Source organism: Crocodylus porosus, unplaced genomic scaffold (genome assembly GCF_001723895.1).
Source record: "Crocodylus porosus isolate Cpor-Errol unplaced genomic scaffold, CroPor_comp1, whole genome shotgun sequence".
Classification (NCBI taxonomy): Eukaryota; Metazoa; Chordata; order Crocodylia; family Crocodylidae; genus Crocodylus; species Crocodylus porosus.
In genome coordinates this window covers 63,372,489-63,385,595 of record NW_017728947.1, presented here as the reverse complement: position 1 = coordinate 63,385,595, position 13,107 = coordinate 63,372,489, and the positions used below count along the sequence as shown (strand labels likewise).

At 42.5% G+C, this 13,107-nt stretch overlaps 1 protein-coding gene across 2 annotated transcripts in view; it reads left to right on the top strand.

Moving 5' to 3' along the window:
* The window catches only part of STXBP6 (syntaxin binding protein 6), a 197,803-nt gene extending 186,816 nt beyond the window's left edge, over nucleotides 1–10,987 (top strand). For both annotated transcript variants that reach the window (XM_019552094.1, XM_019552093.1), the window contains exon 6: nucleotides 10,595–10,987. In XM_019552094.1, the coding sequence (XP_019407639.1) occupies nucleotides 10,595–10,618 (24 nt within the window). In that variant the 3' untranslated portion in view covers nucleotides 10,619–10,987. The remainder of the gene's footprint in view (nucleotides 1–10,594) is intronic.
* The last annotated feature ends 2,120 nt before the right edge of the window (nucleotides 10,988–13,107 follow it).

Here is a 13,107-nt window from a genome sequence, read left to right as displayed (position 1 = left end):
GTAGCTATGAATCCATTTCTACTCAGTGGATGTTGGCCTGCCATTGAATCAACAGCTTAACCCACTCATATGTATATGAGCTATACAATCATGTGCATATATGATTTCTGCAATTCCCCAAATACTTCTTTCAAGTTAGAGTCAATCATTAGGTTCCTGTATGAAAACACCACATTTACAATACTGTTTTCCAAAGTGAAGATTCTGTGAAGCGTGGACTTCAGTTGTTTTTTAAGAGAACTGGTTTTTGGTTGGGTTTTTTTTCCAGTTGGGAGATTCTGAAATCACTTCTCTTTGGATATTTAAAGCTGAGCATCAAAAACCACCAGACACTTTATAAAATCTTGACCTTTACTTAATTTAGCTTTATATACAATTTCCTATCTAGGTTGTTTTTCCGTATCTTTAAAACACAATAAATATAAATTCAGCCATTCTCTTATAAGAGGAAAACAGGCATTGTGTTAAAGCAGGAGCTGTGTCCTGGTCCTTTCAAGTAGGTACTAGATTAGAGCTTTTTGGCCCAGCAATTGATAGATCTCTACTTTTTCCACAGTTTGCTAGTTGATGATTAATCAAATCTGCAGACAGTGTGTTGCAGGTAACAACAGATGTAAACAGACATTGCATTTCACCCAGGAGAAAGCCTTTTGTCCCCAGATCTTGCAGACATTAACACCCATTATCCCACTGTGAAGTATGCTTAGTAAAATAAGCTAAACACTTTCTCTTCAGGACATTGCTGTGTGCATCTAAAGGGTGTTGTTAAAGGTTACCTTTCTCACATGTTACCAGCTCTTAAAATAGGGGTGTCTGCACCTTAAGGCAAGAAAAGAAGAGCTAAATGGGCTCTAAGTATCTCAGTGATAATCCTCTTTGGGTGAGAATTATATCTAGTTTTAGATGGCTAGTGTTGCAGTTATGTTAGACCACTCCAAGGGGCCAATACAAGTTGGGAGCAGTCCACCAGAATCCCAGGATGCACTACTCCCAAGTCTACCCTCTCCCATATGGATAATCTATTCTCTGGAGCAGGGGTTTTCAACCTTTTTTAACAAGTGTACCCCTCCTGTCTCAATTTTCAGCTCATGTACCCCTTTATATTTGTTCTTGTTTTTAATGCCAATTATGTCATATAAGGCAGGCTACACTAATTAACATGAAATGCATTATTAATATATGCATTAAATATGTATATCATAGTCCAGCTGGTAAGTCTGTTGTAAGGGAAGGGGCATGGGGGTGCAAATTGAGGCCACGGGGGTGATTGGGGCCTTGGGGCAGGTTGTGGGACACTTGGAGCCTGGGCGGCTCATCCAGGGGTGCGGGGGGCTCCCACCCCTGTACATATACTTAGGGCAGGCATAGGGGCACATGCCCTCCTGATCTGTGTGCAGGGTGGAGGCTGCTGTCATGTGATCCCACATGCCTCCCATTGCCGGGCAGGTAGCGCAGCCAGTGGGCAAGAGGTATGTGATGTCACATTACTCCCAGGTCACCGGCAGTGGGGTGACCTGGTGACCACAACAGCAGCAGCCTCTGCCCTACACACAGATCAGGGGTCACATGCCCCCCCTGCCTGCTGTGGTAGTGTGCATAGCAGCAGCCCCCTTTGCCCCTGGACTCTAAGCTTCCCACGATCCACCCAGCCCCAGGGCCCCATTCACCCCAGTCCCTGCCTGTCTCTGCCCTGCTCCTTCCCTCACCATGGGAGCCCCAATCTGCCCCTTCCCCACAGCAGACCTACCTGCTAGGAGGGAGAGTAGTATGCACACACAAATGTGCATGTGCTTGGCCCCCCTCAGTCATTTTCTTCCTCTGCCTATGGGGAGGGAGTGGGGCTGGGGCAGGTGCTACACAGCCAGAGTGGGGCACAGAATGGATCCATGAGCAGCTTGTCCAAGGGGCACAGGGAGTGTGGGGTGGCTCCCTGTGCTGCACACACCTGGGGTGGGCATGGGGGGAGCATGTGGCCCCATATCTGCAAGTGGGGCAAGGGTGGGCTGCTGCTGCAGGCTGAGGCCAGGGCTACACCGGGCCCTTCCTGGTGAAGGGGGGCTGGGCCAGGGCTGCTCTCAAGGCGGGCAGTGGTACTGTCACGAGGAAGGGGGCTACAGCAAATTTTGGGACAGCTGCATCCCCTACCATAATTCCCTCTCAGTGCCACTGCCACCCACCCCGAGCACAACCCGGCTGAGCCCCCACACCAGGAAGAGCCTGGCGCAACCCCGTCCCCAGCCCGCACATGTACCCCGATGCCCTTCCGGGGTGCCTGCAGTGGCACACGCAACCCTCCTCTCCACGCCGCCACTGTCTCATGCTGTGCCCTGGGTGTGCAGCGCCTGCCCCGATCCCAGCCTCTTCCCCCACAATGGACTTACCAGCCAACCTAGATGCTCCATGCTGCTGGGCTGCACTCCTGGCTGCTCGTTCATTCTGCATACCCCCTACAACCTGTTTAAGTACCCCTGGGCATATGCTTACCTCTGGTTGACAACCACAGCCTTGGAGCATTGCTGCCTCAGTGACAGCCAGGAAGAACCCAGATGGTAAGAACTTCCCCCTGCCACACACACCCCTTTCCTTCCACAGTCAGTGGCACATCTCCCTTTCCTCTCTGCTCCCATTCCAGTCTCACCCCTTGACTCCCTGGGTCTCTTCCTGAGATCCCTGCTCACCTACAGCTTTTGGTGCTGTCCTGGAAGTGAGAGAAGCTCTTGTCCATTGTAGGGGCTGCATGGAATTCAGCTCAGAGAGCAGCCGCAGTGGGTGGGTGGGTTTTCCTTCCCTGCCTGATCTTAGGCTGGTAGAAAACAGCCAGGGGCTGAACTCAACAGCAGATGAGTTCTCCCTCCCTGCCTGCTCCCTCTGCATGTTTTCCATCACCCGGATAGGCAGGTAGGGAGAGGGAACTCACCAGCTACTACGGCTGCCACTCTATGGGCTGATCCCAGCCCCTGTATAGTGCATGGAGTAGGACAGGAGCGTCCCTTGCTCCTGGGACAGTGCCAGAAGTCGGAAATGAGTGGAGACCCAGGAGCTTGTGAAAGAGCCAAGCTGAGAAGGGGAGGGAGCAAACCCCTTGGAGGATGCAGGTTGAGCCTCAGGGATGGAGTGAGGCTCAGCGCATGAGGGCCAGGGGGCAGCCCCTGAATAGCTGGCTAGCAAGGAGTGCTTGGTAGCTCCTAGCTGTTGCTCCCCAGACCTCTAGCAGCAAATTGAACAGCTCAGGTCAAAGAGGGTTTTAACCCGTAATGTGCGACTGCTCACAGCTGTTCTAACTTTAGCACCCTGTACCTTTAATTTGTCCTAATCCTCATGTGTTACAACACCCTAAATTAATTGTATCTTATTCCAGGGACAAGCCTATTAAGCCATCTTCTGTAAAGCAACTCAGCTTGGAAGAGCTGTGTGTGTAATGGACTATGCTACATCTCTTTTGATCCAGGTCAAAACCCAGAGCAATCAGGGTGGTCTCAAATGAGGCACTGCTTACAGCCAATGAATAACATGATTACTATGTCAGAGAAGCTGATTACACCCTGTAGTTTTTCCAGGCTTACAGGAATGAGCAAAGAATGGTTACTAAAGAACCAGAGTGGAAATTCACCCCTAATACCAGCAGCATTTAAATGTTTGCAGGACCACTGCATTCTCCTCTGGCTGGGCCTTGGGACTGAATGAAAATGACAACAAGGTATTTGATCAGTTCTGCACAGCGTCTACAAATTGAAAGAAGTCGCTCTTCAGTTTTGTTATGTTGTCACCCAGGGACAAAATTGCTGAAAGAAAATGGACATTAGACTTGACATAAACTTGAAATCCAAAAATGGAGAAAGGGAGTGTTTGTTTTCTGTTCTCAGATCAGTTAGATTGCATTGTATTGATCTTGCATTTAATCACTGGCCATATTTCCAGAGGTGCTAAATATATATAATTTTCTTTGTCTTTATGAGATGTTCTGAGAGTGAACCTTAAGAATGTCTGAAAAATAGACCAAGATGCTACATCTCATCTTGCAAGCATCCAGTCTGTTTCTGTCCACTTGTGGAATATTTACTTATCAGTCTGTAGGTGAAATTCCAGCCCCACTGATGAACAAGCCAAAACACAATATGTAGGAACCTGAGTGAGGGAATGGGATTTCCCTCACCAATCTTGCACAAAAAGTTCTGGGCCCTTTTGCATACCTGTTACACAGGAGATTAGAGCCACTGGATCTTCCCAAATGTTCAGTGAATGCCCATATTCTCCTCTCTCCTTATTATACCCAAAATGATATAGTACAACCAGCAGCATGTCTAGGTATAAGAGAGCAAGGCACCTTTCCCAGGTGCCAGTTTAGAGGGGGCATCAGAATGGCAGTCTGTAAGGAGCCTACAGCTGCAATAGCAAGAGTGGAGGAGACCACAGGAGCCAAGTATCTTTTGAGTCTCCGGGGTCAAGTAAGACTCTTCCAGCACTCAGCAACCCTCCCTCTACCACCTTTCTTCCTGCTCTGTCATCTCCATCCAGGATACAAAAATTGCTAGTTACATCTCTGATGCCTACTGTGTAACTACCCTCTAACCCTACAGCAGAAAGAATTCAACTCCTCTAGCTGGAGTTCTGTCCATAGTCTATCAATGTATGTGATTTATATGGAACAAAAGGAACACAAGACAGATTTTAATGCTCAGTTCTACTTGATTTAGAATAGCATTAAAAGTAGGGTTGTTGTTTTTTTCCTTGGGCTACAAACACCATGCAAAAAGCATAGTTCATTTTTATTCACTAATTTTTTTTGTGAGACCATGTGTGGAAACCGTCAGAAATTGTACATCATGAAAATCCCAAAAATATGGTATTACCATATTTAATTGATTCCAAGACAAGATTTCTCTCCCCCTCCCCCCCCATTTAACCTGCAAGGGAAAGCTCTTCATCTTGGAATTGAGTATGAGGTCACAGTGGGGGCAGATAGCTGCTCCAGGTCAGGGCTGGAGCCACAGTTGCTGCCTGCCCCGCACCTCCTCTACACCCGCTACCACCCTCTCCTAGCAGCCTCAGGCTTCACCTCCCCCTTACCCACCCCCACTTACCTTTGAGCTGGCACTGGCAGGCTCCATCCCCACTGGAGCATGGAGCGCAGCTGCAGCCCCACCCTGTAGCAGCAGTGAAATAAAATATACAGCTTTTTTTTGAAAGGCAGGATGAAGAAAAGATATTTCCTTGTGGTAAGTAATTGAGTAGCAGCAAGTTGGGAGATGAGCCTGCTAATTGTCCTGGACCTTGTGGATTACATGCAAATTTTACTTTCACTTCTGTCTATAAGCAGCAGTAACTGTTCTTACTGTATTTCCAATGTATTATGCATGCTTTAATTTCCAGTAGCTGGTTTTTGGGAAAGAAAGGTATGTGTTATATGTGCAAAAAAGTATTTAGTTTATTAGCAGTATTTAGTTTAGTAGCATGCTCACACAATGCTTTATTGTGTCTAGTAATAGAAAAAAGTGTCAGGGTCTTTAGTATTGATTAATGTTACTAAATTGCATTACTTTAAGAGGTTTGTATTATTCTAATTAGTACTCAGAATTTGAATTGTTGGCTCTTTATGCTTATACTATTATTTTTGTTCTCGTGTAGGGCTTCATGTAAATATATAACACTTGTTTTCAGTTACAGTAGAATTCGATTTTTGGAAGCAGAAAAAAAGTTAGCAGGTGAAGTAGCAGGCCCTGGCAATTGTGCAAGAAAAGCTATAGTGCAGTCAGTAGAAAGGAACTGAGAAAAGGACAAATGACAGAGGAAGCCAAAACCATTAGCCTTCTGGTTCCCATCATGAATGATGGTATATATTATTTAATAATGTATGGTTAAAAAAGAGATTTTAATATTAGGAGCAAGTAATATCATTTAGTTGGCCATACCTCGGTAGACTTCTGTTGGGATGCAGAAAAAAATATCACAGGATGTGCACTAGTACTGTAAGATTTCCAGCTTCCTGAAATCTTTATGAGCAGCTATCCCTCTGTATCCTACCATATGCAGCAGTATAGAGAAGTAAGTCACCTTTGATAAGCAATCTGTTGTCTTAACCCCCTGAAAAACTACTAAATGCTTTGTCATACAGTTTCCTTTGGCTTTTCCACAGAGACTACCTCTGCTTTTTCTGGTCCATCCAAATGAAAATTTAAACAGATTTCTATTTGCATATACAGATGTTTTGTATACAAGTTTAATGTGTTTGTATAATATTGATATGGTTTAAGTATTCAGAAGAAAATACTTTAAATTGCTAAAATTATGTGAGATATTATAGCATCGCTATATTTCATGTTCTGCCTCTTATGAATCCCATCAAAGCTCCAAATAAGCATCATGGATAAAATGCAGTTTTATTTTCCATAGATTCTAAATGGAAATCTCATATAAAAAACCATAGTCAGCAAACTACCAAACAAAAAATCTTAACAACCCCTGAGTACTATTTTCTGGGCTGTCACTTGCATTTGTATTTGCCAATATAGACCCCTCTACATGTGCAGGTAAAGGTGTGATGAGATCCAATGCATGATTCACACAGTCACTGCCACACATGCGTGATGGGGGGGGATGATTATGGGACTGCAAAGTAGATTCCCATCAACCTTATTTGTTGTGCAGGCTCAACCTGATCCCAGACTTCTCCTGCAGTGGCAAGAAGCAAGCTCCCACAACTTGGAGCATGCTTAACTGAAGGGACTCCCAGCTGCAGGGGTGCCCCACACCCCTGTGGTTGCGAGATCACAGCAGCTGGTCTCCCAGACATGGAGGTGGGGAGATGGCAGCTGCTGATGCTTCCAGCTTGGGGGTGTCACCATGGCTAGGAGATCTCAGCAGTTGCAGTCTACCAGCTGCGGGGGATTCATGGAGTCCCCTCTGGCTGGGAGCCCTGTCAGCTGGGAGCTCCCAGGCTTGGGGGTGCGCTTGCTGCCCCCCCCTCCAGTGGGGACCTCCAATCAACTGATGCAGGCTCTCAGCTATAGGGTCCCCTATTCATACATTAATTTAATGGCATGATAGGAAGCAGCTACAAAGTTAATGCACATATTTTGTGGAATAACTTTGTAGTTTATTCTAGAAGTGTGTGAAACACAGGCCATATTCAATTCAGATTTGGCGTGAATTGGGGGCAGTGATTCAGTTAGTTGATTCGGATTACTGTCCCCGATTCGATTTGGCTGAATCTGAAGATTCGATGCTGATTCAGAGATTCAGTAATTTGGCCATAGAAACAGCTTTACAAGTTTTTTCTACATACCTCAAGGTACCAGGTGCAGCTCATGAACAGTGTGATGCTGGGGCAGATGGAGTGTCCCACAGGAGCATGGAGGACCCCCGGCCCCCTCCCCCTATGTGCTTGGCAGCGAACCTGGAAATGAACTGGAAGTACTTGGAAATGGACCAGAAGTACTCCGGGTGCCCCCCCAAACCCACAAGGCACCAGTCACCAAGCCAGGGAGATGCGGGGAGGCCGCCCAGCACGCTCCCTGGTGGACTTCTGGGTCTGCTGCCAAGCATGCTGGGGAGCCCCCATGTGCTCCTGTGGAATGCTCTATCCACCTCAACATCGCAGCATTCATGAGCCACCTTGAGGTATGTAGAAAAAATATTTAAAGCCGTGTCTATGGCTGGAGGGTTCCGATTCTATTTGGAGAGATTAAAGGGTCTCCTGAGTCGATTCAGATTTGGAGATTTGGCCAGCAAATCAGGCCAAATCTCCACCAAATCAAATCAGGTACTGAAGTTTCACACAGCCCTAGCTTATTCCTTTTTTAATCACGCCTTTACGTTCTTGAACACGTGACCAGGTGACCACTTAAGTTTAGTTAACTGGTTAATCACATCTTTGGTGTCCTGTGGAGATAGGGTCTAGGATACCCAATACAGCAAAAGCTGTGTTAACCGGCACTTTATTAGCCAGAAAACTCTATTAACCAGTATCTGAGGGACACGGCAAAAGTGAAACCGGAAGTACCACTTCTGGAGGACTTCCCGTTTTGCCGCCATGAGCTGAGTTTTTTTCATCGCCACTTTTTGCATGGGGCAAAGCAGCCTGCGTGGGGCCCCCTTCCCTGTCCCCCAGCACACTGACACTGGGGAGTCCACCAGATGGTACACATTTGATTTACCGGCATCCCCCATTCCAGGGGGATGTCAGATAACAGAGCTTTTACTGTCCTGTCTCTTACAAAGAAACATCCTATTTGATCTTTGACATCTCATGAGTGGAAGTGATGATTTTAGATTTCAATTTGAAATCAGTGCTAGAACTTTATTGCTAAAAATTCATGCTTTTCCTGCCATCATTGAGCATTAATATTGTGCAACTAATATGACCCTTAAAAGCAAGGATTTCTTTCAGTACCCTTTATTGGACTATCTATGCAGTTGGGATACAGTTACAAGCTTTTGGATGCAAGGGACCTGATGAAGAATGTTTTTGAATGTATTTGAAAGTTTGTCTTAACTCTATCCCAACTACATAGTTGGTCCAATAAAAATATCTCCCTAAGAAATCCTTGCCTCTCTCACAGTTTCTGGACCGTCACTGCTACAAGATCACTCTTACTGCTAACATATGATCTCTCCTATTCATTCAGAAGCACCCTGGCTATCATCTGCTATCCCTTATAATGTGGTATAAGATTAGTGGTTAATAGGGCATATTGGAGAGACGGGCTAGGCTCTTCATTCTGTAACAGTTGTGATACTTTGTCCTCTAGTAAAATGTGGAGGCCAGCTAATGTATGTGATATATTGGCTTGTAGATGCTTGATATATATGTTTCTCATGCTCTATCTTTAATTTATAAAGGATAGAATTATCAGATTTGTTTCTGTGGTGCTTTTTATGTCATTAATATAGTAGTAGGTTGTCATTTTTGTTTTTATTTATTTTCTAAATACTTGCAGTAGGACAATTGCTAGATGTAGCTTAATCATGTAATGCTTAATTTTATGTATGTATAGATAACTGAGAATGGTATGAATCCAGCTGGGCAGTATTTTAAATGGTAAAAACCAAACTTTTCTGAATGAGTGTAGATAATCTGCAAGTATTTTTTGCAGTGAATTAGTTTCCATTTAGGATTTTTTTTATAGCTGCATTCTTTAGGCACACTCCCCACTTCCAAGAAATGCTGAAATATTGCGATTCATCTAAAATTCTTTATTAATTTGACTCTTTAAATGTTGTGACTAGATCCTGATCTCTTTCATTGGTTAAATGTATATATGATCAAACATTATTTTATCTGTATGTCAAGGTATTTTAAGGAATAAGATTACATGTAGCTAATGGTGGTGTGCAGGATTAAAAGTCCTTCTAATATCTTAAAATACAGTTTTATGATTTGCCCAAAATTTCTAACAGCCTATGTCACAAGCCAAAATGGAACCAGTAACTGGATTTGTTTTTAATCTTAATTCTCCGTGAAGCACAGAATAGCATTGCCTCGTTAGTTCTCAGCTTTCCTGACAAAGAACCCCTGTTCCATATTGTGTCACTTCCACCATCACCTTTAAGAATCCTTTCTGTGTAGCTGGGTTTACAGAGCTGTTGATGTGAGAGAGCAAGAATTTGCTGTCTCAGCTACTTAGATATCTATTTACCCGGTTTAATTATTCTTGCTATTTTCATGAAAAAAATAAATTTGCAGGTAATGCTCCTTCATAATGAACATCTCATTTCCTGTAAATTTTCTTTTTCATAAAAAGCCTCTATCTCTCTTGGCATCTTGCAAAGAGGCCAAGGCATGAACAAAAAAATGGCCCACCTAATTCAGTCAGAGTTGTTCTTGGGTATGATTTAGCTGGAGGCAAACAAGCTTAACTTGTTTAACTTGCAAGTGCCCGTTCTGTTCTGTAGACAAATTGCAGAGAATTTTGGCTCCTTCCCCCTCCCTCCCCTCCCAAACACACACACGTGTAAGAGCATACAAAAATCTGCATACAATATCTTCTACATAGTTAAAGGTTGGAGCTAGTTCTTCATTAAAAGATTTCAAGCTGTGCAAGAGGAAATTTGGCCTAAAATGTTACATGCAGAATCTTAGCCCAAGGAAGATTATTTTCCTACAAGAGTTTCAGTTCACTAGGGATCATCATTTTGCTAACTGTAGTTAGGAGCTAGGGCATTCATCATATCTCTGAAACAGCCTGGCTTAGGAATTCAAAACCTATTTGATTAGTTAAACTTCAGACTTGAATCATCTCTCTTGACTTCTGGAGGAAAGATGTGCATGCACACCTAGTGAGTCTCAGCTCTTTTTTCACCTTCACAGGAGATGAAATAAAGGAGAATCCAGAAAGATTGTACTCTCTGAAAGCAGCTAAACCCTCCCCTCTTGCAGAAGGGAAACAATACCTAATGCAAGAGAGGTCTGACCTAACCCAACACTTGTATCTGGTTTCAGGCCTTAATTTCAGCTACTCCCATAACAACAGAAAAAAATCTGGAACTCCATTATCACATAATTCCTCATCCAGATAAGTCACTCTCTGCAGGTGTGGCCAGAGTTACCAATGAGATACATTTGTCTCACTTCTCTTTCTCTCTCCTTGTATTTCAGCTTGCTATGAAGCACAAATGTTGAGAAACTGCCTAACATGGAGATCTTTCCAAGAGAAACTGAAAAGCTAAGTTCAGCAACTTTTACAGGAGATCCAAACTTCCACCTGCTTTATCCTTCCAACTCGGTGAAGAACAGTTATTTCAGTTACCATGCAGGAAATGGTTAATTCCTACAGTTTTATGGTTTTATCTCACTAAGCAATGCTGCTGTACCTCCAAAGTTTTTTTTTGTTTTGTTACTTAAGCTGTAGTTGGTATTTTTAGAAACATGGAAATTGGACCAAATGACAAGCTGGACAGGTTTAAGCTGACAACTTTTTATCACACAGGAAGAAGTATTACATTGGCTACAAGTGGTTTTACTGTATGGATATAAAATCTAAGTAATGTTTATGTGAGCTTTTTCATTTCCTGTAGAGCTAACAGAATTTGCAAGGTGGAATTATATCCTAGATCATAGTATTCTAGTTGGAGAACAGACTGGTTTGGCATGGGAAACAACAGGCCTTATGATTTCCGCCACTCAGAGTAGGAGTTTTTGCATGTGCCATCACCAGCATTCAGAAGTGCAGATCTCGACTACAAGATGTGATCCTGCTATCCATGCTGCATTTCAAGTATTTCTTGTCTTATTTTTCATATTGATTACTTGGATTGTAAAAGGAAACATAACGAATGTACATTTAAGATTTTCTGATCTAAGAAAAATCTGATTTTTAAATCTCCATGCGTGTACACACACACACATGCGCATGCACTCACACACGTGTGCTTTCTCTCTCTGTCATTGTGCCACTGGAATTTAGCAGTCCTTTGCTAAAATAAATTGATGGTTTCTTTTTAACTGTTTTTCTTAGTAAAAGCCTACATAAATTAAATGGTGCAAACATATTTTCCAAGCTGCTAGGTTTTCAGACACTTTAGGTGGAAAATTTGGGGGCTGCAACACATCAGATTGCAACATATGATCAGATATTTTATTTTAACATATACACTTGAGTGGAAGGAATTGACTTTTGTGCAAGGTATTTCTGTGATTTAGAATAAGAGTTTTAAAATAATAGCATGTTACATCAACTGGTGTGTTACTGGTATAATTCTTCTAGTTTGAATAATAACAGTATTTTTAACATGAAATGTCACTGAAAGAATATCTTTCCACTTCAGTTTCACGGACTAAAAATGTGCTTAATTTACTGTCTTCTTTCTCTATTTGGATATATTGGGGAATTCTTGAATTATTTACATCTAGGATTAAAAAAGCCATTAGAGAAGTTGTACTTGATTTTTTCCAGGAAGATGCAAACAAAACCCAAGCCAAGCTTTCAGCCTTCGACTAAAGATTCATGGAGTTTAAAATCAACACGCTTCAGAATTTCTGTCCTCATCTTACCGATGTAGTGTAATATGAACATACTGTAGTTTCCATTGTCATTGCAGAATAAAATTTTGCATTATTAATGACATTTTAAACAGCTTAGAATCTTCTACTAAAACAGTACAATGAAGACAGAGAAGAAGTATATAGTAACTGAAAAGAAAAAATCTCTAGAAAATATCAGTGCTAAAAAAGAAACAGACTAAATTAGGGGGAAAATACTGTCAGCCTAGAGAAGTAATGTATTTATAACCAATTGCATTCAAATCTTACAATCACATATATAGAGCATTTTATTTTTTAGAACATTTTTTAATTTCATAATGGAAAATGTTTAGGGTTTAGCACCATAACATCACGTCAGAGACAGTCTTCAGAACTGCTATGCCCCAGGCTGCCGGCTAGAAAAGAATTTGATCAGCCTTGAGTTGCAAGTAAGAACAGGGTCATTAAAGACAGGAGGCCCCAAGCACTTACTAGAGCCTGTTATGATTAATGCTTGCCCTGAAAGAGTCTGTAGCTTCCCAGTGCATTGCTGTAAGAAAGAGGGCTGTAACTGCAGATTAGCATGGAAAAGGCAGTTTCTTTTAAGAAATTAGATTTCTGCTGAGATGTTGAGAATTAAAACAAACAAACAAAAAAACAACATTGTAATCTGGTCCAGCAGCATTGTAAAGTTCTGACTGCCACATAGATTTGTCTTCATCTTTTCCAAGCTTTCTAGTGGGGTTTTTCTTTCTGGTATGTTTTTGTTTTGCTTTTTTACTATATCCTACAGATTCTGGGTAGTCAGTCTGGAAAGAGAATACAATATTAGTGAAAATTCAATAGTGAAGAACTGCAACCACAGAAGTGGTTCTGCTGATGTAAAAGATACAGTAAGATTTGAATTGCTGCCATCTAACGTGTACTCAAAGGTTATAAATAATGTAGAAGGAATGGATAAAACCCTAATCAGATAAATGTGGAGAGAATTAGTTATGCAAGTTCAGATAACAGTGCATAAAGTTTGAGGGGACTTTATATTCAAACATTAGTTAGATCAGCTCCCAGGAACACTGCTAAATTCCAAATCCTTTTTCATGGGTTGAGCTGTTAATCATTTCTCTTCTCTTTTATATGTGACATCAGTG